This window comes from Marmota marmota, unplaced genomic scaffold (assembly GCF_001458135.2).
Source record: "Marmota marmota marmota unplaced genomic scaffold, marMar, whole genome shotgun sequence".
Lineage (NCBI taxonomy): Eukaryota > Metazoa > Chordata > Mammalia > Rodentia > Sciuridae > Marmota > Marmota marmota.
In genome coordinates this window covers 12374084-12401567 of record NW_026000242.1, presented here as the reverse complement: position 1 = coordinate 12401567, position 27484 = coordinate 12374084, and the positions used below count along the sequence as shown (strand labels likewise).

Below are 27484 nucleotides of genomic sequence, written 5' to 3'. Positions count from 1 at the left end.
GGAATGGCAGGTGCATAAACCCTACAGAGCACATATATCCTCACTTGAGTGTTTCTTTGTAAATAATGGATATTTTTTCTACACATTCACAAATAGGCCAGTCATTTTTAGCTTTTTATTAGACTATAGTAAAAGGAATTTCTTAGTTAGCATCTTTGTAGCTGGATGACAGAAGAATTATAAGAGTAAACCATGAAAATGCAACTATGATAGAGGTATTTCATGTCCGTTTACATTTGATAATTTTTTGAAGCTGAGCATCAAGGCACATGCCTGTATTCCCATTGACTTGGGGAGGCTGAGGCAGGAAGATCACAAGTTTAAGGCCAACCTTAGCAGCTAGACCTTGCCTCAAAATTTAAAAAAAAGGATTGGAGACATAGCTCTGTGGTAAACACCCTGGGTTCATTCCCCAGTACCAAAAAAAAATAAAAGTAATAATTATGATTTTTTATTATATAAGTAGTATACATAAGAGAAGCTCTGAGGGACTGGGGTTGTGGCTCAAGTGGTAAAGTACTCACCCAGCACGTGTGAGGCACTGGGTTCGATCCTCAGCACCACATAAAAATAAAGATTTGTATCCACTTAAAACTAAAAAATAAATATATAAAAAAAAGAGAAGCTCTAAAAAGGAAATATTTATCAAACTCTCAGTAGATGCTAACTCTAAGGCTTTGGAGAAGAAATTCCAATTTTACTTCTGAAATTAAATTTTAATAACAAATATCAATTTAAAATCAAAAATAAAACCAGTCAGAATAATGCCTAAAATTCAGAAGGGGATAAAGGAAAAATCAATTTATCCATAATATCACCATCCAAAAATAAGCATATTGCCAGATGTGGTGGCTCACACCAGTAATTCCAGCAACCCAGGAGGCTGAGGCAGAAGGATCACAACTTCAAGGCCAGCCTCAGCAATTTGGCAAGACCCTGGGCAACTTAGTGAGACTGTATCTCAAAACAAAAAAAATAAAAGGATTGGGGATGTGGCTCAATGGTAAAGCATCCTGGGTTCAATCCCCAGTACCTAACTAAATAAATAAATTAATTGGAAAAAATAAGCATATTTTGATGTGCTTTCTGTAGGTGGGTAGGGGTAGTATGGGTCAGTAGGTAGAAGGACTTTTAAAACAAAGTTATATTCTATTATATATAATTTTGTATCTTTCTTTACATTACAGTATAGCATGAACATTTATCCCACATCATGAAATGTTCTTTTAAAGCATGAGTTTTAACAACTGCCTAATACATTGTATTAGGCATCACTTTATTTAATGGCTCTCCTTTGCTTTTTTTCATCCTTATTTATGCTTAAGGTAAATGTTCATATCTAATTCCAATGGTTATTCCTTTAGGATAGATTTTTAGAAATGATGTTACTCAGTTTTTTGTTTTTGTTTTTGTTTTGTTTTGTTTTTTTGCTTTTTCACCTTGTTAGTTAATTTGCCTCAAAATAGCAAAAACACTTGTTTTAAAAGTGTTAAATAAGTGCAAAACTTGAGTTAGAAGTTAAGCAATTCTAACCATTGAGTGGTGGAGCTGAGATTTGAGCCTATAGCACTTCCTCAATAAGTAGCAGACTTACCAGGCACTTAGGATAAAATTATTTAAGACACATTCCCAGCCTCCAAACTCACCAAACTGCTTTGGTGTACTAAATCAGTCTGCTCACCTGCCATAATGAAATACCACAGTGGCTTAAACAACAGGAGTTTCCTCACAGTTCTGGAGCCTGAGAAGTCTAAGATCTAAGTTCCAGCTAATTCAGTCTCTTATAAGCTTCCTTCTCCTAGTTTGCAGATGGTCACCTCATTGTCTTAAGACCTCTCATGTGCCCCAGGGGGAGTTAGGAGTAAGCCTGCCAGCTGTCCCTTCTTATAAAGACACTAATCCTTTGGGGGTCAGGGCCCTACTCCCTTAGAAACACTGTCTCCAAATACAGCCACGTTGGGGTTAGGGTCAACATAGGAATTTTGGAAGGATAGAACATTCAGTCCATAGCAGTCTTCCAGTCTCTTATGCTAGAATCTTGTACTTGATGTAGACTCTTGGGCTTTCTCAATTAGTTTTGGGGTCTCTGAGGACTTGATCCCCACATGTTTATCACCTATTACATAAAAGGTCTCTTGGAAGTGAAGTGACTTAAGCTTAAAGGAAAAACAAAATATATTAGAAAACTACATTTCACCCACATTGTATTTTAAGTTTCTCTAATTCACATCAGCCTAGATTGTTTCCTGTTCCTAAAGCAAAAGGTCTTATTTCCAGCAGCTTAGGTCACCTAGGCAGATCAACCCAGTAATTCAGTCATAAAACCCTGGAACTGGAAGTACTCACACCTGTTAACTGAACTGAGCCACCCCACAGGACATCAGTATATTGCCAGGTATGGTGGTGTACACCTGTAATCCCAGCAGCTCAGGAGACTGAGGCAAGGAAGATCACAAGTTTGAGGCCATCCTCAACAACTTAGCAAGTCCCTAAGCAACTGAGACCCTGCCTCAAAATAAAAAATAAAAGGACCGGGGGTGTAGCTTGGTGATAAAATACTTCTGGGTTCAATCCCTTAAAAAAAAAAAAAGTTAGTTTATTATTTTCCAGCTGCCCCAGGATGAAAAGTCAGGTCTGTGAAAAAAATCAGATCCTTGTTTTCTAGTGGTATGAGGATGAAATTTGTTTCAGTAAACATTTCTTAATCAAAAACATAATTCATCTAGTTTGGATGGGATAAATTTATAGGGTAACAATTTAAGTAAAATTGTAAATTCAGGGAGACTGCAGGGTTTTTTGAGTGATTCAAGAAAAGGTGACTTTCTTCCATTAAGGAAAAATAAAGAATATAGGTGACTTATCCTGCAGGAGCCACCTGACAGAGGCTATATGAAGACGCTCAGTATATAATTACTTAATAACATCCTTTTCTCCATTGCTTTATTCATTTCTAAATCATCCTCGATTAGTCTTAGAAAATTGTATTAGTAGATAGTTAAGGAGCCTGGAAGTGTGAATGTAAGTTCTCAACCATTCTTTCCTGCAAGAAAACTGTTAAATGTCATCGAAAAGGAAAACAAACCTGAGGAAGGTCCAAGGAAAGAATGAGAGTTGCTAGCCAGATTGCAGATTTTTTTTCCTGGTGCCATGGGGAAGTGACCACTTATCACTTTACAACACTGTAATGCCTTAGTCACCTTACCCAGGCAATGGCTCTAGCCCCAGAACAATTTTTATGGAATAAGCATCACCTCCCCCAAGCAAACAAAGATCTGAGTCACCTAACTCCCCCTCTCCAAATAGAAGGCCATGAAATATCTTCACACAGTTGCCATGAGAGGGAATTTCCTGTGTCTGGCACAGGGATGTCCACATCACCTCTCACATACATGAGCTGCTCCTGCTTCCAAAGGAAACAACAGTTCTAGTCAGTATGTTCCAGGTGAAAGTCGTACTTAGAACTGAGCATCTGTGCTGGCTATTCCTGAACAGCTATTCATAGGAGAAAATGGATTGATTTCCACAGGGGAATAGTTAAGGTAATGAGGTAAATAATTGCCTCCTCTTTGGGGCTTTTACCAGCCAGAAGAGCTCAAAACCACAACTCCCCTTTGTGTGCCTTTCTGCCTGCCTAATGGTGGTTTGCTTGGCAACTGCCAGGAAGGCAGTGTGCTCACTCAGGAGCTGTGTTGAGCCCATCCCTGTGGGTAGGAGCCATAGATAGTGTGTCACTGCCAGAGAAGAGAGAATTTCGTGCACTGGGGCTTATTAACCTCTGCAGGAATTTTGGGCCTGTGAGTCATTTGTTATTCTATAATGGAAGGCTTTGGCTGTTTGCCATTTAATTTTTTTTTTCAATCCTTTTTGTGGTATCACTCTGTCTTTAACAAAGAATTCTTACTTTCCATTCTTGAGGCACATAGAACCAACTACAAACTGAATCAAATGGGCAGGTACTTAAATTATGAACATAGAAGTATATCTAGAGCCTTCCAGTATGTCTCGTGGTTGAAAATTAGAAGAATGTTGATACTGCACTTCAGTTTATAAGCCATGTACTTAAAAAACAAAATCTCATCTTCCCCCTCTTCATTTCTCTTATTAAAAAAAAATAAATAACTGGTAGGCCTCAAGCTAATATACCCCCTGTTCATCTGGAAACCACTAACAATATTGTTTATTGTAATAATGATGACTCAGAGGAACCTGGGTGGCAGTGCCACTTTGGGTCATAAGGGTCTCTTGTCTCCAAGCACTGCAGTTGACTTGCCTTAACTTCTGTATGTTGTCATTAGAAAAAAAATGTGAATACTTTTAATATTTTACTTAATTTCTAGTTTGCCATAAGTTGTGGCATTTTTTTGCTTTGTGGATTTTTCTGATGTCTCGGCAGAGCAGCAGCTGACAGTTTCCTGTCACACCTTTGACATTTAGGTAAATGGCTGTCTGCTTGACCCTGTGCCTCCTATCCTGATGAGGAAAGGATGCCAGTCACTGCCCAGCAACATGATGGAGACCTCCATTGACGAAGGGTTGGAGACAGAAGGAGAGACTGAGGAGGACCCCAGTCATGCCTTTGAAGCTTTTCAGTCCACGCGCAGTGGGCAGAGACGGCACACTCTGTCAGAAGTGACCAACCAACTGGTCGTGATGCCTGGGGCAGGTATGTTATCAGAGAAGCATCAGGTCAAGTCTTCATGGCACCAGCTCATACTCAAGTCACCACAAAATAATGAAACCAACCAGTCCCTGGAATATAATCTGTGCTTACTCCTTTGTGGAGCAGTTGCAGCAGGTTGTAGGATTAGGCCTGCTCGGCAGCTGACAAAGATTAAAATGGAATGTTTGTGAGTTGATTCCCCTTACTCGTAGGGGTGCTTCATCGGAGACAGGCTCTTTGGGAGCAACCACTCTTTGGAAGTGACAACCCCTCCCTTGACAGTGTAGATTCTGAGTATGATACGGGATCTGCTCAGAGAGACCTAAACTTTCTTAGGACAACCCTTCCCTTAAGGACATCATGTTAGCCAATCAACCCTCACCCTGCATGACATCTCCTTTCATAAGGTGCAGCTTCTGGAGTGTTTTCCCCCACTAAATTTGAAGATGGTTAAATTGACCTATGAAAGGGTTCTGAAAATATGGGGTTTTCTTGTTTTGTTTTGTTTTTCTTGTTTTGTTTTGGGGGGGTGTTGGGTTGGTTGGTTGGTTTTTTTGTTTGTTTGTTTGTTTTTTGCAGTGCTAGAGATTGAACCCCAGAGCCTTACACATGCTAAACAATCACTCTACTACCAAGCTGTATCTCCCCACCCCTGAAAAGGTGTTGCTTGTTTTGGGTTTTCATTTTTTCGTTTGAGACAGGGTCTCACTGTGTTGATCAGGCTGTTCTGAAATTCCTGGGCTCAAGCAATCCTTCTGCCTCAGTCTCCCAAGAAACTGGGACTGCAGGCTTCTGCCACTTGAAAAGATGTTTTGATTGGATAGTGAGAACATTGCTGATGTCAGGACTAAAGCTTATGGCCATGTTGTCTCAGGACAGCAATGATGACACTGAAGATGTTTCATTGTTTGATGCAGAAGAAGAGACAACTAATAGACCAAGAAAATCCAAAATGCGACATCCAGTGGCATCATTTTTCCATTTGTTCTTCCGAGTCGGTGCCATTATAGTCTATCTTCTCTGTGAATTGCTCAGCAGCAGCTTTATTGCCTGTATGGTGATAATTATCTTGTTGTTGTCATGTGACTTTTGGGCAGTGAAGAATGTCACAGGTAGACTGATGGTAGGCCTTCGGTGGTGGAATCATATTGATGAGGATGGAAAGAGTCATTGGGTGTTTGAGTCCAGGAAGGCATCTCCTCAGAAGAATAAAACTGTTTCAGAAGCTGAATCAAGAATCTTTTGGTTAGGACTAATTGCCTGTCCAATACTGTGGGTGATATGTGCCTTTAGTGCTCTCTTCTCCTTCAGAGTAAAATGGTTGGCTGTGGTTATCATGGGTGTGGTACTACAGGGTGCCAACCTGTATGGTTACATCAGGTGCAAAGTGGGCAGCCAGAAGAATTTAACCAGCATGGCTACCTCGTATCTCGGAAAGCAGTTTTTAAAACAAAACACCGGAAATGAACAGACTTCTTGAATAGAGAGAAAATTATGTTTTCTGTGATATTGAGGAATGGCTGAAGAGATTCTTGATTATAAACTGTTTGGAGCTCAGTCCAGTTGCAAAGAGGAGCATTGTTTTTTTTGTTTGTTTTGTTTTGTTTTGTTTTCACTTACAAAGTTACTATGAAAACTGTTTTCTTTTTTTAAACAAAGTTTTTATTTTTATTTTTTCTAGTAGTTGAGGCTGGGAAGTATGATATCATTAAGAACATTGTCAGAATTTATTTTATGGTGTACATATCTATGCATATAGTAAAGTATCCATATATCCCAAATTAATGTGTTAGTTTACATATGTTACAGAGATATTTGCATTTTGAGCCATAGAAAATAGACTGTTCTTAGTCAAAGGTATGTGTGTTTGCATACTATTTCTGTAGGTTATTTTCAGAAATAAGTTGATTCCATGATTAAGAGTAAACACTTGGCTTGTGTATGAGTTAAAAATTAGAAAAAATTGTTAATTTTAAATATATACTTCATGTTGAAATTGCTTACCTTAGACATGCACAAGTGAAAACCAAATTCAGGCTGGTAGTGTTAACTAGTTTCTAAAATTTATTTTTTTACTTAAGGCCTAAATAATAAAAGGAATCTTTATAGTTTATGTTTAAGGGATACCCAAGGGATTGCTGCTGTTCTATTTATTTCGTGGAAAGGATAGTCAGATTTTATTTTGGAACTTCCTGGAAACTCTTCAGTGGTCTCTGGACTAATAAAATCTTTTAGTACTAAATTAATATTGTTCTTATGTCATAGTAAGAATAATAATTTAAATACTTGGCATAATAAATGCCTAAAGACATTATATGAATCTATTTTTCTTGCTATAATAGGGATATTGTAAACCATACATTTGTATTAATAATATTTCTTAAACAAGGCAATATATTTAACTGTAAACTAAACCAATCTACAAATTATTGTAGGCAGTTGTAAATTTTGTTGTAGGTACTAGAAACTTTGTTGGAGTCTTTTAATCAGCAGATTATGTTGTGAATGTATTTGTACATTGTTAAAATATTTTTAAAGATGTTTTGTTTTAGTTGAATAAATGTGTGTTGGAGTGATAGCTTGGAAGGTGCACAACTTTATATTTGTATAAAACTATTGTTTACAAAGCAAAAAAAAAAAAAAAAGACTAAAGCTTATTATGCTTTGTATTCTAAGTTCAAAATGCTATTGCTGTTCTATCTGTTCTGTTTTGTTTTTTCTCTTAAAGGTAAAATTTTCTCCATGAGTGACAACCCCTCCCTTGATAGTGTGGACTCTGAGTATGATATGGGGTCTGCTCAGAGAGACCTGAATTTTCTGGAGGACAACCCTTCCCTTAAGGACATCATGTTAGCCAATCAACCGTCACCCCGCATGACATCTCCTTTCATAAGCCTGAGGCCTACCAACCCAGCCATGCAGGCTCTGAGTTCCCACAAACGAGAGGCCCACAACAGATCACCAGTGAGCTTCAGAGAGGGCCGCAGGGCATCTGATACCTCCCTCACCCAAGGTGAATGCTTCTTCTAGCTTTTCAAACTCTTACATTGTAGCAGTTGAGGGACATTTGTTGCTGTGTTAGTTGAACCTGTGATCACTGAAAGACCTTGTATTTTACTTAAACTGTTTGGTCTTTGTGCTTTCTTTCAGGAATTGTAGCATTTAGACAACATCTTCAGAATCTGGCTAGAACCAAAGGAATTCTGGAGTTGAACAAAGTGCAGTTGCTTTATGAACAGATGGGACCAGAGGCAGACCCTAATTTGACATCAGCTGCCCCTCAGCTCCAAGACCTCGACAGCAGTTGCCCTCAGGTGGGTAATCTAGGCCCTTCCCACCATGACTCTGAGTGAAGATGCATGGGTTTTAGTTAAAGGACTTCCAGTTCTAGACAAGGACATTCTTTTGGAAAGAGTACAGCCCGAAAGCTTTCCTTGCTGCTGTTGCTGATAGCTTAGACCAAGCCACACCACTGCCAGGTGTCAGCCCCAGATGGAGGCCTAGACATGCTCTAGCTAGGTTTGGTTCACAGGACAGATTGTATGTGGGTGACTCTTACAGCCCTTGAACTCCCTCACCCCCATGCATACACAAAAATGAAGAGTAATAAACATTACCCAAATATGAAGCTTTTTGCCACTATTTTTGATGTGAAATCACTTTATTAAGGCCAGGCACAGTGGTGCACGCCTGTAATCCCAGCAGCTCAGGAGGCTGAGGCAGGTGGATCGAAAGTTCAAAGTCAGCCTCAGCAACTTAGTGAGGCCCTAAGCAACTCAGAGATTCCCTGTCTTTAAATAAAACACATAAAAGGGCTGATAATGTGGCTCAGTAGTTGAGTGCCCCTGAGTTCAATCCCCAGTACCAAAATTAAAAAAAAAAAAAAAATCAACAGAAAATCAGTTTATTAAATATAACAAGTGGACCATTCATACTAAAAATACAATAAATACTGTTTTTTTATACTGTATGCTTTATTTTGAGCCTCTTTTTAGTACACTAAGAATCTTTGTAGGTGATGATGGCCTCCTGATGACACCAGGAGCTTTTGCTGTGATCCTGATTAGGAAGTTGTTGACAACAGTTAATACATGTATGAGTTCTCTGCAAAGTAATTAACTTCAACCTACTAATTAGGGAAAAGATTGGAGTGTTATATCAGAGAGTTGAGATTCCTCTTGGTCATTTGAAAAGGTACTTAAACTAAAAATTAAAACTTTTTCCCACATGGAAAATTGAAAATTGTTTTCACTCCCCTGCTCCTCAGGAGGAAGTTTCCCAGCAGCAGGAAAGTGTCTCCACTCTGCCTACCAGTGTGCATCCTCAACTTTCCCAGCGGCAGAGTCTAGAAACCCAGTACCTACAGCATAGACTCCAGGTGGGATCCTTCTCCTCGTTCACCCAGCTCACTTTGTCCATTCAAAATCTGCCTTTCTGCACAGCCTTATGCTGTGTCAGTAGTAGGAAAGGACTGGTCTTCAGGCCTTTCAAAGGATATGACAAGGAGTGGTAGGAAAGGGAGACCTGACTTCTTCGTTTCTAATTCTATACTTCTATACTGATAAAGAAAATGAAAATCTGGAAGTCTGCAAAATGTTAATATGTCTGTCTGCACTAGGATATGAAGATTCTAAGAAATAATGCATTAAGAATGAAACATTCATTCAGTAAGTGCTGGTCCTTTACTATCAAGATTTATGGCTACTTTTCTCGTTGTTTTGAATCACCATGAACCTCATTATCCTAGAGGACTTTCAGAAGTGGAAAAAAATTAGATCAGAACTGAGTCACCCCAGCCTGCTCACCAGTGCCCTTCCAGGGTCTCAGTGAGCGCATGCCAGTCCCTTCGTCCTGTGTAGAATCTGGAGGTTGCCCTTGGATTCACCCTTGAAACAGAAGCATGGTGAGATGACTGCCTCCTGGGTGACAGCACATGATCATGCTTGTATTGTTTTTGTGCTTCCAGAAGCCTAGCCTTCTGTCAAAGGCGCAGAATACCTGTCAGCTTTATTGTAAAGAACCACCACGGAGCCTTGAGCAGCAGCTGCAAGAACACAGGTAAGATGGGGTATTTGGCCAGTGAAGTCGCTGAGTTTTGTGGAAGCCCTAAGAATGCTGTGTATTTTCCCTTCCCATTCATGTTTGCCTCTGCTAGAAACATAGGTTTTGCTGCATGTCCCATGGCCTTTTCAAGCACGATTGCTAATGAGGCTATTTCAGCATCTGTGAAGTATGGGCCTGTCTGGCAATACCAGCCCCAAAATGTGCTTTGTTTTCCTTTTCTTCTAATACTTCCATTTTGGAATATGAATAACCCTCAGATTTTAGGACCAGTGGCCTGAAGCAGTTTGAGTGAGTTAGACTGCAGGAAAGCCTCCTCTCTTGCCATTGCTCATGCCACCCAGAGGCCTCACTAGTAGAAACAGCTTGACCAAGGCTTACCCTAAACTATAGGCAACCCATAGAGGCCAAGATGTGATCTCTCTTTCATACAATCCAGATGAAAAAGCAGTCTCTCACTTCATAGAGAGAGAAACAGTGTCTTGCAGGATAAGCATTTGTGCTCACTTAACTCCAAGGGGACAGTGAAAATTAGGGGGCAAAAAGTGAAATTAGGTTTTAGAAGCACAACACAGTGGGCTCCTACTTGCAGTTTGTTTTCCTTACATGGGAAAGAAAGAAATGGGGACCTGAAGCTAATTCTTGGTATTGGATTTTCGTTAAGATCACCATCACCTGAGAAGATTTAAAAACGCTCTCCTTTGGTATTACCAATTTAGGCTCCAACAGAAGCGACTCTTTCTCCAGAAGCAGTCTCAGCTCCAGGCGTATTTTAATCAGATGCAGATAGCAGAGAGCTCCTACCCTCAGCCAAGTCAGCAGCTGCCCCTTCCCCACCAGGAGACTCCACCGCCAACCCAACAGCCCCCACCCTTCAGCCTGACCCAGCCCCTGAGCCCTGTCCTGGAGCCTTCTTCTGAGCAAATACAATACAGCCCTTTCCTCAGCCAGTACCAGGAGATGCAGCTGCAGCCTCTGCCCTCCACGCCTGGCCCCCGGGCTCCTCCTCCATTGCCCACACAGCTGCAACAGCAGCAGCCACCGCCTCCGCCACCTCCTCCACCACCACAACAGCCTGGAGCTGCTCCAGCCCCCTTGCAGTTCTCCTATCAGACTTGTGAGCTGTCAAGTGCCACTTCCTCTGCGCCAGACTATCCCACTTCCTGTCAGTATCCCGTGGATGGAGACCAGCAGAATGGCCTCACAGGTCCGGACTGTCCCAGGAGCTCAGGACTGCAAGAGGCGCCCTCCAGCTATGACCCGCTAGCCCTCTCTGAGTTACCTGGACTCTTTGATTGTGAAATGCTAGATGCGGTGGATCCACAACACAATGGGTATGTCCTGGTGAATTAATCTCAGCACAGGAAGTGAGGTGGATCTAGTAAAGGCAGACTGTGTATTTTTATTTTTATTCCAGCCTTTTAAATTTAAAGCTTATTTTCTTGTCCTCTTCCTAATGGGGAAAAATCAAGTCGCCCAACTGGAATCAGAGGACTTGGCTGGGATGGATGTGCTTCCTCCTGGCTCTGTCCCACCACAAAGTTTTCTGTGGCAAATGCTGGAACATAGTTGCAGGCTGAAGCTCATGTCCTTAGGTGAAGTGAAGCCAGCACTTGAGGGAGGCACCAACAAATGTTTTTTATAAGACAACAACATTCAGACCTGGGTTTTATGCAAAATTATACCAGTTCATTATTGAGGGAAACCTTGGTGAAAGCAGGAACAATGTGTGCTGTTGCGTAGGAATGCGTGTGCGTGCACGTGTGTATAGGGCAAAACAAAAATACAATATATTTTTCACTGAAGTCAAGCAACAGCATTGCTTCAAGGCAAATCAAGAATACATAATGGAATTTGATGCACAGGAGTAAAGTTGTACTTTGTCATTGAATCCTAAGTTCTCAGCTGCTGATGCAGGTTGTTCCCAAGACTTGAAAAGCAGTGGAGCATGAGCTGTTTCAGGGCCCACTAAGTAACAGCTGGTACTGACCCCTGACACCTGCAGTCGTCTCCACCTGGGAGAAGGCGACACACCTCTTCAGAAGGTGCCACTAGGTTACCATGTGTCAGAATATACTCAGGGCTCCAAAGATGTCACCCATAGAACCAACAGGAGACCCACCACAGTGGAGGCTGGGGGCAAGAAACTGGAGAAAGTATCAGGAGCACCAGCCCTGGGCCAGGAGACAGGCTCTTTCTGCACGGTCTCTTGAGGAGACTTCAGGCTGGGGCATTTGGTCTCCAGAGGACCTCTCAGGTCTTCTACAGTGTAGTAACTCCTTTGACTTTACACTCTATGTTGCTAGTAGTTTATTGAGCTTTGTATATTTCGACAGTTTCATATAGGGCTTAGAAATTTTAAGGACACAAAAAAATGAACTTTTATGTCCCATGTGAAGTGGTAGTGCTGTGCCTTTTCCCCACCATGCTTTAATTCTTTCTTTTCTATAGAAATCAAGTTTTCCATTAATGTCAATGCTAAATCCAAAGTCACTTCAGTTTATTTTCCACCATGTGGGAATCTGCATTCTTAATTTCCTTAAAGTTTTGACTTGTAATGCAATGTTCAAAAGTATTACAGCAATACTCAAAACAACACAGATGTGTTAACCATTTAAGCAGATCATCTGCCAAACATGTTATATTACTAGAAAAATTGAACCCTTACAATCATTCATCACAATAAGTGAAAAATAGATGCTACATTAGTTAACTGTATACCTAGAAGTAATGAGTAATCTGTCAATTTAGACAGTGACCTCCAGGTGTTACAAATTCAGTATTATTTACAAAAACCATAATTTCTGTCCTTTAGAGTGGCTTGTCCTATCAGCAGATGAAAGCGTTAAGCACAAAGCGTCTTCCTTAAAGCACAAAGAGAGACGCCACACTGACGCTGCATCTAGAAACACCTTTAAGTTGCCTTTCCTCTTTGTAGTAAGTGTCCAGGCAGGGAAAGGAAGCATGCAAGTGGAGGAGATTGTTCTGGACCCAGCCCAGCCCCTGCCAGTGCTGGTGAATTTAGCAGTCCTTGAAAGTGGCCAGGGACTGGTAGGCATAGGGGCTCCCCATTGATGCCAGGCTGCTTCACAAAGGAACTCTGCTTGGATTGGGACTCTGGGTATCAGCAGGAAAGTGGGAGAGGGGAGACTTGTCATTTTTGTGATTTAATAACACAATGAAAATCCAGGAAGAGTGAATTATGCTCCTTTTATGGGTTGTTTATTCCTGCTTGTGCTTAATATGGATTTCTTGAGATAGAAAATATTATTTCTTTTCATCATTTCATGAAGATCTATTTTAAGTCTTTGCAAAATAAGTCAATTACTGGGGCTGGAATAGCTCAGTGGTATAGAGTGTTTACCCAGCATGCACAAGGTCCTGGGTTCAATCCCCAGCACCACAAAAATAAAAAAATATTAGACAACAATAATTTTTAAAAAGCCAGTTATTAAACAGGGATTGATTTGTTTAGACTGAAGGAGGATGTTTTCCTCAAAATACTACAGAAGTGTTTTGATGTCATTGAAATTAAAATGCCTCCCAGCATCTTAATGAAACTGGGGGCCACTCATTTCAGGACTGCAGGAATGGCACAGTTACAGCTTGGCATAGACTCCTGTCCCCAAACAGGGCTGTGAGCCGCTTAGCCCAAGAGACCTAGGAGCTATGTCAGGACAGTTACATGACAACATGAGGGACTGCGCTGGAGAGGCTGTTGGAAGGTTACAGGACCAAAAGATAAGTGGGGAAGCACCAGCAGTGGCCAGGCCTGTTAGGCACTTACAGGGCGATGATGTGGACAAGTCACCTGTGAAGAGCACAACCCTCCTGCCGGAACCTCTGTTGTAAGCGTCTGTTTGCCTCTGTCACTGATTCCCAGCAGAAATCAATAAATTCCACAGCCCATGTATTTCCTGAAATGAAGTGGTAAGCAGAGACTGTTTCTGTTGACCTGTTAGGTGTTTGCTATCTGTCGCCTGAATGGCTCTGTTCCTTAACTAGTGACCTGTGGAAGCTTCTGCGAGTTTTCCCTTCACAAATACTACAGTAACACTAAGAAGGCTTAGGACCACTCCTGAAGTACTGACTTGCTTGCCAGTCTGTCTCACATCAGCAGTGTGTACACTACTGTGTAATAATCATTATTAGCTTTATTAGCTTATAAACCAGACTTCTCTGAAGAGACTTTGGTAAGATGAACATGAGGTAAAAATTTCATTCAGCAAAAAGTGCAATACATGTGGTACTTTTTTATTTTTTGTTTATGATCTCTTTAATCCAGGGGTATTAGTCTCTGCTTTGAGGAAAATGCACTAGTTCAGCAGTTTCCAGTTGGGCGAATGTGTCTCTAGTATTTACATGCAACTGACATGCTGGTCCCTGTAAGGCAAATAGAGCATGTTAATATAAGAGAAAGAGGAGGGGGAAAACACTTAAAATTCCTCAGGAGCTCCACTGACCAGCCCCAGCTCCACCACCACCACCTCTACTCTGGCCTACACTGCCCTCCTACTACCTTGGGATCAGGAAAGGGGACTGTTCTCTACACCACCCTCCAGAATCCACTGAAGGGGACAACAGAGAAACACCAGGAGGACTAGAGATGAAACTGAATTACTGTTGAAGTGACAGGAGCAAAACCCCTTCCTGTCAGACTTTTGTCCCCTAGGAAAGAAAAAAAATCCTTCCTCAGAAATCAAGAATTCCCAAGTGTTTAAATCATGTCCTGGTGTTGGGGAGGCAGGACTGAAGTCAGCCCTTGCCTTTTGTGCTTTGTTCTGACTCGAGTGATGGGGGCTCTGCACTGTTACGGGGAGCCCCTATGGAGTAATGCCCTCCACCCTGCCCTGACCTCTTCCTCCTCCCCCCTTGCACTGGGTGTTGTTCTACCTAAGGCAGGGAACTCATGAAGACCTCTGTCTAGTTGTTAGAATTGGGAAGGAGAACATGTTCGCAGCTGGAGAGTGATTAGGTGATAAGCCAGAAGCTACGGCAAGGTGAAAAATAGCAGCTTCCAGTGGCAGTTGGCCAGTTGGTCAAGCTGTTCCCATGCCCACACACATGCCAGGTATGAGAGCATGAGAACAGCCTTTGATTAGGAGTGGACTGCTCAGCACCCAGGACACAGTAGGTGCTGCCTCCTTTGCGGGGTTCTCCAACCTCTGGGCAAGCCCCAGTTTCTGAAGTGTATTGGGATCAGCTTTTTCTGTTCTGGATTACACTTAAAAACCTATATAAGCTCCCTATATTGGTTTAAAGAAAATTAATTTTTAGGTAACATTTTCACATTCCTCCCCCTTTAGAGACAATACATAGTGTCACTTGACAACATTGGTCCCAGTGAGCAGCTGCGGAATCCCTGTGCCGGGACTGACCTTTGCTGCATTTGTACCCCACACTGGGCTGCCTCTACTGCCTCCTCGGAAGCCACCCAAGCCGCTCGGTCTCTTTGTGCCTAGACATCAAAGGTAAAAACTGGAGAACAGGTAGTAAGTTGGAGTCATGTACAGGCAGGGATATTTGATCATTTTGTTACTTCTGGAAAATTTTTTTACAGAACTTATTATCTTCAGAGTGAATTTGTGGAAGACAAAAGCAGTATCACCTATCTGCCTCTGTTTTTAAACTGGACAAAACATTTTAAAAAGTATATTTTATATATATATATATATATATATATATATATATATCCCTTAAGCTTCTATAGTCTGTCCTCCCCAGCCTGTGACACAGGCAAATGACTTTGAGACTCCAGAGCTTTTTTTGTCTGCCCTCAAAGGTGGCTGGGTGGACAAGGCAGTGGCCTTTCAGGGCCCCTTTGGCCCTAGAGTCTCTGGTCTTCAATACCCTCTCACATATTTGTTCTACTGGGTTTTTTCCAATTAAGTAAACCTGGCTGACTTCTAACAGACTCCCAGCCATCCTAGTTGCACCACCATCTTATGTTCACATATTATCTGGGTGGATTTCAACACATTTGGCAGATGGGACATATACTGTTGCATATATTGAGACAGGGAGCAGCACTGCTGCCCAGGGACAATCAGTGATAGTTTTGATGATCCCTCCCCAAATATTCAGTTTGCCTGTCCAAAAGGAGCACTCACTTCTATTTTTAACTTACCAAGCATTTTCAAGTCATCTCTTATAATCCTCACAACAATTCTATGAAATTGGTTGGGGAGGTACTGTCCCAGCTGAGGAAACCAAAGCTCTCTGAGTGTGTACGTGACTTATCTGAGGTCACAGAACTCTAGTTAAAAGTGGAGGAGCCAGTACATGCACTTGCTTCTCGAAGGCTTCTCTTTCCCCTCAGTAGTACCTGATTATTTTTATAAGCAAACAGCTATATAAACCCATTGTGGCCAAGCACCGGGTGAACGTAACATTGTCCGCACAGCTGCACTCTCCACTGGGCAGCTGCCTGGCTTTGGGAGAGAGGTGCCCTTCAGCAGCTGTCCAGGTGCCCTGCATTGGTCCAGGCTGAGGTAGACAAAACCCACAAACTGACCATCCCCTCAGTGCCCATTAAACTACAGAAATTTAGGGTCACATCAAAGACCCTACCTTTTCCAAGTTACACACACACAGTGATTCCCTGTGGAAGTATATGATGGAAGGACACACCCTTGATTGCCAAGGGGCCAAGTTGCAGGGCATCAGCCCACCACTGCTGCAGGTCACTCATTCAAGCCCAGGGAAGGGGGCTACTCAAGAGAAGAATCACAAACTCCACTGTTACCTGAAGAAGGGTGTAAGGTTCTTTACAGTGAAATCTAGTCAATTTGTGCTTATTAGACACTTTTAGGATTAAAAAACAGTAACATGCTTTGAATGAATACTTTGACTTTTCAGAGCCAAAGAGGGTGGGTAACAGGGAGCTTTAAAAATAGAATTACAAAACAACATCCTGGAAAAATATGACCCCAGATGGAAAAATGTTACATTAGCAAATACAGATAGCTGGGACTTGCCGCTGGCTGGGTGATGCCTCTCTTTCAAGATTTGCTCAGACAAGAGAATTCAAGTGGTACCTTCCCTCTACTGAGGGTGAAAGAAATCTGCCTTCACCAAAATCTCTGAAGGGGAAAGAAGCAGAGAGAAAACAGAGGTTGGCTTCTCTTTAGGGACTGCAATTTAAGAAATAAAAGTAATAGAAGTATTTGCACTTTCTAGAAAGGGCAAGATTATTTGCTTATTTCTGAAGGGAGAAGGGTGGTCTTGATGGATGTGTGGTCTGTGAAAGAATTACTTTTGATAAAGTTAATTGTAGTTATTTTTTCCGTGTGCTGTTTTTTAATTACTAAGAAAATTTGGTGAGTTCAATAGCTTTGGTATTTTGAGTGCAAATCATAATAGCTCCAATGTGAAAAAAAATCAAAGTGTAACATGTCAATGTTAGAAAATTGCCTAAAATGCAGTTTAATAAATGATCTTTGTACCAAACGGTAATTTAAATGGGGTAATTTTCTGCAAGGAAAATGTACTGTTTTTATGTTTCCAACCCTCTTGAATTAAAATAAAAAAAAAACTTGTTTTCTAAGAGCCTGGCTGATATGAATGTGAGACTAATGAGATTGGTCTCTACCTCATGGGGCCTTGGATGGAATTTTAAAAGTGTGTGGAAGGTGGTTGTGTTCTCTAAGTTCTGGTGCTCATTTCAGGCTTCAGAAAAGGACAGTGGATAATATGTTCTCATTGACGTCAGCAGGGTAAATAATACCTTGCTCTGAATCGCCTGAGTACACGTTCGCCACTGTGGATCGCTGACGGAAGCACTGCTAACCGCAGCCTGCACACGGACAGGGCCCCGCTGGGCCTAATTAATGCTCCTTGATTTAGAGTCTCAGGACAAAGCCCATCAACCCAGGTAGTCTGGGCCAGTGCCTTCTGCTGCAGTAGGAGGAGGGAGTCAGGCACATGGGGATGTTGTCCCGGGCTGTCCAGCTCCTCTGGAACAGACAAGGCTGCAAAGCCAGTGGTGGGACAGAGGGGGGGGGTGCTCCAAGCTGCCAGGAAAGTCAGCAAGACACTGCTATTGAGTCACAATGTCACTTCTGCTCTGAAGTCTGCCAAAGGCCCACACTGCCAATTCACACACACCATGGACTCCTCAGTCCACTATCCTTTGAGACCCAACTGTGCCCTCAGGGTGCTAGAGAATCCATTTGTCAAGCTGTTCTCATGAGTTCTGGACTTTGTGTGGTGCCAGACCCTGAGTGAAAGGGCAGGATTAAACCCTGCTTTCTGGCAGCAAGTTCAACTGGAGATTTGGTTTCACTCAAGCTGTCCCAAAAGCCCATGTCATATAGAACCAAGGGAGTTCCCAAACAAGAATTGTCACTGGCTGGCTGCAGTATTGGACACAGAGGGTTGCAGCAGGCAGAGGCTACACAGCACAGGGCTGAAGGAGCCAAGTCCCCTCCTTGGGTTGCAGGGCCTAGCACTGCTCTCAGGCACTCATTTCCTGTCTTCAAAATGGCTCTTACCCCTTGGTTACTGGAGAAATCAGTTTCACTGTTTCTTTTTGTTTCTTTTTTTTTTAAGGAAAGCACTAAGTTTTAGTAACTGTGTTTTGCAAACTTTCCTCTTTTCACCAAATTTCTCCATCATTTTTAATGTGTTGCCAAAAGCAACCCCAGTGCCCTAGGGTATAGGCAATAACAGACTTGCCAGCAGACACTGGCCAGAGACGCTCAGCAGCCAGTCAGGTCCCCACACCCCACACTTTTCCAACCATCCTTCACTTCGGTGGCCTTTGTGAGGTGAAGGCTTCATGCAGCAGAGAAGAAGAGTGGACCAGCTCAGCTCCAGCTCTGGGGCCTCTGCCTGGATGAGCTTAGGTATAGAAGAGGCTGGCAGTGCCCACACCTCCAAAGTCCTCTGTCACCACACAGCTAGGAGTGAACAGACCCAAGGTTCTATTCTTGGCTAATTGCTCCTTTCTGCCTAATTCTTGAATTGAAGCATCATAGATCCTATTAACATGCTGAGAAATCTTTGGACTCTCTTCCCAGAAAGACACCTTCATAGACATATACTAGAGATTTACACAATTTCCAGGGAGGAGCTGGTTCCTGAATCCCACCCATGAACCAATGTTAAGAACCCCTGACTTAGCATCCAGGCTTTCCTGAGTTCTTACAAGGACCCTCCATGTTAAGAGGTTCTAATCCTTCCCTGGGTAGATCCAGGTAAGGAGGAGCCACCTGCTCTGCCTCCAAGGACACTGTGGGAAGTAGTTCTGGACTTTGCACACCAAAAAAAATTTTTTTAATATGTTTTGGTTGTCAATGGACCTCTACTTCATTTATTTATATGTGGTCCTGAGACTTGAACCCAGTGCCTCACACATGCTAGGCAAGTGCTCTACCACTGAGCTACAACCCCAGCCCTGTACACTAAATCTTGAGTGCTATGTGGCTATAAAAGAAATGGACTTGCTCAGACAGTAGCTGCTCCACCCTGGGAGCTGAAGAGAGAGCATGGCTCAGCCCTCAAATCTTGACATCAAAGGTCGAGCAGCTGTCAAGAAGTGGAACATTATGCATGGATTATCTTGGGCAATGGCCATGAATAGGTAACTGACCTGAGGGGTTGGATGCTCACCTCACACCTCAGACAAGGAGCCAACACTGGCACACCTGCCTCTACCCAGATGTACTACTTGGATCTCAAATCTGAGAAGCTGAACTTGAAGTCAGGCAGAGTGAGGAACTTGCTGTGTCTCTAGCCACAGGTCTTTCTAACAAGCCTTCTGCTACAGATGTCCCATCCCACACTATGGCTGAATTCCTCTGCACTTGGTCGCAAATGCCCATAGGCTGCACTGACCCCCTTCCTCTGTGTCTGTCTGCAGGGCTTTCCTAAGAATGACTGACTCAAACTGGCCTGAAATTGACGGAGAGAGGCTCCAAGTCTGGGTACAACAAGAAAGGTGCCTGGAGGGGAGGTGCCTGGAGACACTGCACATGGGAAGCAGGCTTCCCTTGGAGCCAGGCCTCAGAGTTGGCTGGACAGAAAGTTCAGAAAATTTGGCCCAAAGAAAATGAGACATTAGGGATTCAGCCTCTCCACAGGAGAGTTGAGTCACTCTCCCCATCAGATAGACAAGAGTTTTTCTGACTTGCTCTCCCTCTACATTATTCCTCAAGATGGAATAATGGGGCCTAAAATGCCCTAAAGGGCTGCCTGGACAATTGGTGATGGGATAGGACACAACTGAATTGAGAAAAAGCCACCAAGGTCTTTCCTTGAAATAAACAATGCAAAGGACTTTCAGTTCAGTCTCGCCTGTTTTTGGCCTGGGACCCAGTGGAATATAGAGAAACTCAAATGTCTTAACAAGTTCCCTGTGCCAGCAAAGTGAAGACCAAGCGTCAGGCAGGCAGTCAGGGGGTCCCAGGGATGAAAGGCAGAGCAATGAGCAAGACTGGGAAAGGGACCAAGCCTTCCAACCTTCAGAGCAGCCACCCTGCCAGAAAGGCACTCCAGGTAGGGTGGAGTCTACCCCTTCTCTGCCAGGGACAAGAACCTCTGACCCACTCCTCAGCCCCTGGCACTGCTCCCAGTCCTGCCACTAATCTGGGAAAATCATTGTAAAGACTCATTTCCAATGGTAATGTTCAACGAACATAGACTGTTCTCCAAGTTTATTGTGAGATTCAAACTCGGCCTGGCATGGCACAGCCCTCTAACATGAGAGCATCCATACAACTCCACCAACTCCCCTTGAGAACTAGTTACAGCATTCACTTTACCTGTCTTGCTTTAACTCTTGACTGTCCCAATTCCAGACTAGAAAATGGCTGCTTAGTGCCTGTGAAATCTCTCATCAGATTTAAGAAAAGTGCCCTTTTCTGAGCACTTACTCTATGATTTCTTAAAGTGAGTTCTGAGCTGCAGAACATAACAGCATAAGCCATCCCTGAGAACCTATATCCCATCTAGAAGGCCTTTTTCATCCCTCCGAATGGAGAGGGATTCGAAGACCCAGGGGACTCTTCCTGTGCACAGACAGTCCTTAAGCCCCCACAGTAGTAAAGACCCAGAAAGGAGGCCAGAGCCTAAGGTAACAGCTTCTGCTGGCCCTCTGACCTACTTCTGACCTCTAGGTGGCTTTTGGGATCCAAACACCCTAGCTGGAGGGCTTCTGGGGGTGATGGTATCAGACATCCCTGGGCTTTGGTCTTTGTTATCAGTCCTATGACTGGACTCCTATAGTCTTTGGGTTCAAGATAATTAATCCTCTGGCCAAAGGTTGGGCCCTTGAGCTCCTACCTCAGGCATCTACATCTGGGCTCCTTAGAATTTGACGCCCTCAGGGAGCAATTACACACCCCAGCCCTCAATCTAAGGTATGAGCCTTCCTGAGAGGCAGAATGGCCCCCACTTCAGGCTAGCTGAAACAGCTTTGTTCATTAGGTTTAGATCTGAGAAAAAAAAAAGACAGATGCCGGAAGTTACAGGCCAGAGACAGACCCCAGGGACCCAAGTGACTCTCTGAGTCTGGGAAAATTGGAAAAACAGAAAAGCAGAACCAAGGGTAGAAGCAAGGGATACAGAAGGTGCAGCCTTAGCTGAGACCCAAGGTACAGGGACTGGGTTCTGGTCAATGAACAGGACACACTGTCCAAAGAAGAAAAGGAAGAGGAGGGTGGATCCCATAAACCAGTGTCTGCACCCATTATTTATGGATGCTTCACTTGATTTGAGTATCCAAACCTAGGCTCAGCACGGAGACTGAATGTCCCTCACAGCTGCTCCTTCCTGCAATAATAAGACTGACATCACTGTTGTCAGGGTAATGGTGTTTTGATTAAAATCATGTGACAGCTACTTCAGATTCAGTAAACAAATCCCCTGTTAACCCTTGCCTGAAAGGCCCGCCAGCAGCACTGTCATCAGAAAATAACTTGCAAACCATCCAGGAGAGAGTAGCTGAGCTGACCTTAGGGAGGCAGGGTGTGGGAGGTGGCCCACACTGCTCCCTGGCAGGTCCTGCATGAGGGATACATAACATCGAGTGTACAGAAGGCTCTGTAGACTTCAATAGTCCATCTCCAAGGCACTGTGGAGGCACCCTTCAAGAGGACCCAGATCTCAACCCATGAGATCCCTTTTGGACCAAGCATGCACAACCCTGGGATGTCAAATGGTTCCCTCAGGACCATGAGGCCAAAAACTGAGGACAGTTCCCAGGGCTGTAACAACTGGATTTTCATTCTTACCCCACTGTATCTGGGGCAGATGCAGTGTGTTTGCTGTGCACCAGAGACAGTGAGGAGTTAAGAACAATTTCTGGTTTGCAATTGGATGACTTCCTGGATCACTCACTTGGCCGCTGGCCCCTGACATACAGGCCTCTGCCTGGCAACAGCCAATTCCCTTTCCATCTTACCCTCATTTTCTTTAAATGAAACAAATATAGGGAAGGCTCCCCAAGTCAAGGGACAAATTTGTCTGGGTTTAATGAACTGCAGCCCAGAGGCCTAGCACAGCTAGCCTCTAGGGGAAAGTTCATGACCATCTGAAACAAATGGCAACACCTAGTCCTAGGCTGTTGTGAGAATTGAATAAGATTTGGTCAAGTGCTTGACAAGATGCTACAGTTACCCAGGAGGGAGGAATGCAGCTAATGCTGTCCTCAGCTTCTGAGCCGCCTTCAGAGCTGAGCAAATCAGCCACGGCAGGAGGCATCTCAATGATCAGCACTCTTCAGGTACATACTCTGTGTTTAATGGCATGGCCAGGTACCCCTGAATTTGTACAAAAACATCTTTTCTTCCTAAGAAGTTTTTGGTTTAGGCCTAAGAAAATATAATGGTTATTCTCACTAATTCAGCCAAAGTCTCTCCCTTAAGTTATATGAAGTGAACATAAAGATGCAAAGGGCTGGCCACCTCAGATGTCTGTCAAGGCCCAGGAATTGAGGAGGCTGTGAGTAACAGTAATTCAGCACTTCCTTTTACCAGGCAACCACTGCAGAAGGCCCAGGGCTGCCTGAACTATAGGTAGCCTGACAGCTCAGGCCTGGGGAAAAGAGTATGCAACCCCACAGGAAGGCAAGTACACTGGCTGCTGTTCAGGACTTGGAGAACAGGAAGAATAATTTCCAAGACCTTGGTTCACATAAAATGAAAAGCCATGGAGATTTAAAAGGCATCCCCCCACCTCCTATACAGGGGTTTAAACCCAGGGCCTCTACCACTGAACTGCATCCCTTACCCTTATCATTTTTTAAGACAGGGTCTAACTAAATTGCCCAGGCTGGCCTCAAACTTGCAATCCTCTTGCCTCAGCCTCCTAAGTAGCTGGGATTACAAACAGGTACCACTGCATCTGGCTAAAAAACAAACTTGGTAGAATTTTCACCAAGCAAACCAATTAGGGTGTGAAAATGCCAAATTCTTCCCAGCAAACTAAATGCAGCTTGACATCAGCACAGAGCAGCTAAGCCCCACTGTGCTCCTTTTTTGAATATATTTGTGAGTCAAATTGCCCTTCCTCTGAACAGCCCTGGGGCCATGGCCAACACCACCTTCAGCTGGAAATCTGTACCCTTCTCCAAGCAGTGGCATCAAATGGAGCTTGTAAAATATTGATTGGTATACAAAAAAAAAAAACTTGACAGAGATGATTTTTATCTTAAAAGAAAATGACTACCCACGAGGAATTGTGAAAAATAATTTTCTAGTCTCTGAGCAAACAGGCTGGAAACATCCTGTTTCTACAAGCAACTCTTCACCAGTTCACCTTTGTCCTCTGCACGGGTCTTGCCATTTCTGAATAGGGGGAGACAATAGGTCTCAAGCTGCAGGAGTGACAGAGCTCTGGAAAGTGAGGCCCCCACCTCCAAACACATTTCCAGAAGTAAGAGAGCAGCAGGCTTAAAAATGTATATACTCTTTTGGCCTTTAAAAACAGCTATCTCCCCAGGGCAGAGTATGAGGTATTGCCTCTGCCCACCTTGATCCAACCAGGCCACACACACCAGCTGCCCTAAGCCCTAAGTGGCACTTACCTTCCCAGTGTCCTCTCCAAGCACTCTGGGTCTCAGGAAATGGTTCTTGTCAGCCCCAGGGGCGCTGGGCTCTTCACTGTCCTTCACAGGAAAATCTAGCTTCCTCAGCCTTTGTGCCACCACTAGAGATAGACAGCAGCACTGTGACTGTCCCTGACCAGGGCACATCCCTCCCAAACCCACCTGCACTTCCCAGCCAGGATGCTCTCAGCTGCTCCACTACTGCAATGGGAAGCCCAACAATCTATGAGGATATGGGCCCCTGTGCAGAAAAAGCCAGCTCACCCCAGAACCTTAAAGTGTCTCCCCCTCAGAAATCTTCACCATTGGGTTTAGGGCACCAGCTGGGGGTTCCTCACACCTTGGCTATACAGCCTACAGAACTCTGAACAAAGAGAAAAGACCTGACTCCTTTCAGAACTGATAATATCAGTTTAAGACAACTCTGGAGAAAGAAATGACTTGGCTTTTCTACCCAGTGAGTAATTAAACTTCATCCTCCAGATTTCCATCTCAACTGAACATTATGTAATTTCCTGGAAACAGCAGCCATGTGGAGGCACACAGGGAATTGGAAGACTATTCTAGGTACAGAAAAGGACTGGAGACGTGTGAGAAAATAGGAGAGAGGAGCAAAGAACTGGATGGATGAAAGGAAAGCTATCACTTCATCTGCTAAATTAAGAACACTCGGTCTCCTTCACCATGCTATATCTAGGTTTTAAGGTTAAGTACCAAGAGAAAGCAAAATGTCTGAGGAATTTCAGGAAAAGGTGAGAGGAAAGGACAAGCACCCAACTGGTTTGGCCACCCTACCCAGCCATCCCTGGGAGAATGGAAACAATGTAATTTTTATAGGAAAGTACCAGACTTTCAGCTCAGTAACAACAGTGGATAAACACTGCAACAAGAAAGCCCTGAGACAGTGTAACCTTGGACCAGGGATGACATGTCTATTTCCCCTGGAGGTCTATGCAAGCACCCTGAATGCTTGCACAAGGCAGCTCAAAAGCTGTTGTCTCTGCTGATCCAGACAGTTGTCCAACAAAGACCCCAGCACTACCACCACAGTCCTGTGTTACAGTACCCAAGTGATGGGATTTCTGTGAGCTAAAGTCTGCCCTTTATTTCATCAAAGCCTCATTCAAAACCACACATTAATCTGTTTACTCTTTTTAAACAAGATGCATCTTCATATTCCTATCTTTTTGGCAACACAGAGAAACAAGATCTGATCTCTTAAGCCCATGAGGGGTAAAACCCACACAAATTATAGAAATACCAAGGTGTTTCTCCATTATTGATGAGACATTTTTATTGGCATCAGTGTATGTGTGTATGTCTTGGCTTTCCTTTCCTGGAAAACCAAACAATATAAACTGCCTAGGATGAAAAGCAACAGCAATGTATGTTTAAGGCAATCAGTCAAATCCAAAAGTAACTACTGCCTAAGCTGTGGAACTGGAAAAGGGCCACATAAAGCTTGTTTCCTAAGAGTAGAAAACCTTAGATTTTGTCAGTGGGAAAATGAGACGGTCGTCAAGTACCTTTGATGACTTTGTTCCACGCATGCAACACAGAGGAGACTTTATAAATTCATTCATTGAACACATTTTTATTGAGCACTGATCCAGTCACTGGTGATAACAGAAGACAAAACAGACAAAAACCCTGCCCTCATAGAGCTCCTAGACTTTACATTCCAGTGAAATCAAGATGGGAAAACTAATCCTGTCTGGGTGCAATGGAACACACCTGTAGTTCCAGCACTTGGGAGGCTGAGAAGGAAGAATCCCTTGAGTCCAGGAGTTTAAGACCAATCTGGTCAACATTGAAAAAAAAAAAAAGTTAATCCATGGAGAAAATGGCCAAGTTATTGGCCAAAGAACAATTATTCTAAAGAATAAATTCTTTTAAATTCAAACGGATTTCCTATTGTTTAAGTCAAAAAGAAACAATGAAGTCCCTAAGGGACACCTAAAAAGAGAGACTCTGTTTTGCTCCATGGCCCACATTTCAGAAAGTAAGAACTCACGGTGTAGAGCAGAAAGATTATGCCCAGGGCTCTCCAGAGGGAGCCACAAGGTCATTTTAAAAGTCTACCCCAAAACAATGGCATTTCCAACCAAAGAGTAAAGAAGAGAATGGTTTCAGTGCAAATTTGTTTCAAGAATCAAGATAAGAGTCTCTCATATGTGGAATTAAATAAAGAGGAACATAACCTGTAGGTAATAAAACAAATAAGATCCATGACACTAAAATTAAAATGTTTATAACGTAACAGTTTACAATATTAAAATGTGAATGCAGAAAAAGATTTTTGCTTAGGAAAATATTTAATCCATGACACAAGAACACATAAAAATGGAATCTTGTTACAAGGTCACTTGGCAGTATAAAATGCAGACAGATAATTTCTGATATAAATTCTGTTCTGTTTTCCTAAGGTAAGATAATTTGAAAATATTCAGTCAAAATTGGTTTCATGTAATAGTTATAAAGTACAAAATTTTATAGTTCTTGGGTCTTCACAAAACAGAACAGGCTCACAAGATTTAAAAGAGCTTGTGAATGAAATCAACAATTCAAAAAGCAAAACTAGAAATACCAAACTACTACAGCAAGATGCACTCAGAGAAAAATAAGTTACAGTAAAACCTCAGTAACTAAAACTTATTAGAGACAAAGTAAGTTTGATTAGGTGAAAAATGTAAATAAATTTACTAGAAAAATATTTAAATTCTCCATGAAACATAAATGTATATATTTCAAGGACAAAAAGTATATTGAATTTATCTGTGTGTGACCTATCAGAGATCGTATGGAAGGTATGTGATATAACTGAAAAGAATGACTGATTGGTAACTGGCATGTCAATTGGTAAATGGGTGTTTTCTAAAGAGAGCTTTAAAACTGTTTAAGTAGTTCAAACGGGTTTCCTTCCATACTATGAATTTGTTCAGCAAATACTTCAGCTTAACCCATTATCTTCAACTCTAGAATGAATTAATAAGGCTTTACTGTGAAAGTAGAAAAACAAACATTTCAAAAAGATTCTAGCATCACCCACACCAAAAAAATTAGCAAAGAAACTTCAGTTTGGAAAGCTACTATAGACAAAGAATGGGATGCTAATACTGCTGGAAGCAGAACCAGGTAAAGAGCAGGAAAATCCACACAGTATCATAGTAGTGGTTCCTACACTAATTTGAAAGACAAAACTGTAATCTTAAAATCAAACAGTAGAACTACTGCTTATTAGGAGGCACTAAAGTTAGTTTCTCAGGAAAGAAGAGAAAAATCTTTCAAGGCAGTCACAGTGGTGAGCTGTTGAAATTGTTAAGTTTCAACATGTTAGCAGCAAGATACATCCACACTAGGTTTCTAAATGACATGATTACAGTCAAAATCAAGGAAATAAAAATCAAAACAACCAAATACATTAACCCTGAGCCTCCACATTCCCCTTTCATGTAAGACATTGATGCAGACCATCATAATCTAGGAAAATGTGGCTTTTACTACATTCAAATTTCAATCTATCTCCCAATAGAGAGTTTGTAAATTATTCTAAACCATGTACATTTAACTTAGAAAGGTGGAGGGTATACACATATATGTAAACACTAAAAGAATCACTCCACTTCATGTCTGAATCCAAACCCATCCAGCCTTTTTCCAGAATATTTAAAGTGGCTGGGGCCTGAATCAACATGAGATGCAGAAGCCCAGATTTT

At 42.6% G+C, this 27484-nt stretch overlaps 3 protein-coding genes across 16 annotated transcripts in view; 2 read left to right on the top strand and 1 right to left on the bottom strand.

The window, feature by feature from the left end:
* The window catches only part of Sik2 (salt inducible kinase 2), a 119941-nt gene extending 102674 nt beyond the window's left edge, over positions 1–17267 (top strand). For 4 of the 6 annotated variants that reach the window (XM_048796042.1, XM_048796041.1, XM_015489904.2 and 1 more), the window contains 6 exons: positions 4435–4663; positions 7389–7673; positions 7811–7974; positions 8928–9038; positions 9627–9718; positions 10441–17267. In XM_048796042.1, coding sequence (XP_048651999.1) covers positions 4435–4663; positions 7389–7673; positions 7811–7974; positions 8928–9038; positions 9627–9718; positions 10441–11074 — 1515 coding nt within the window. In that variant the 3' untranslated portion in view covers positions 11075–17267. The remainder of the gene's footprint in view (positions 1–4434; positions 4664–7388; positions 7674–7810; positions 7975–8927; positions 9039–9626; positions 9719–10440) is intronic. The other 2 variants (XM_048796043.1, XM_048796046.1) reach the window with 2 other exon arrangements.
* Positions 4694–6492, top strand: LOC107145869 (Golgi apparatus membrane protein TVP23 homolog B-like). The gene has a single exon (XM_048796056.1). It carries the CDS (start codon positions 5499–5501, stop codon positions 6138–6140), a length of 642 nt encoding a protein of 213 aa, XP_048652013.1. The 5' UTR covers positions 4694–5498; the 3' UTR covers positions 6141–6492.
* The window catches only part of Ppp2r1b (protein phosphatase 2 scaffold subunit Abeta), a 33600-nt gene continuing 20067 nt past the window's right edge, over positions 13952–27484 (bottom strand). For 4 of the 9 annotated variants that reach the window (XM_048796047.1, XM_048796048.1, XM_048796054.1 and 1 more), the window contains exons 15-16: positions 23748–23869; positions 13986–15179 (exon numbers count right to left, since the gene is read on the bottom strand). In XM_048796047.1, the coding sequence (XP_048652004.1) occupies positions 15024–15179; positions 23748–23869 (278 nt within the window). In that variant the 3' untranslated portion in view covers positions 13986–15023. Of the gene's footprint in view, positions 15200–23747; positions 23870–25342 lie in introns of those variants that run through there. The other 5 variants (XM_015489905.2, XM_048796051.1, XM_048796049.1 and 2 more) reach the window with 5 other exon arrangements.

What these genes read in the sequence shown, in the direction of transcription:
- LOC107145869 (XM_048796056.1), top strand. Translation starts at nt 5,499, where the DNA reads ATGTCAGGACTAAAGCTTATGGCCATGTTGTCTCAGGACAGCAATGAT.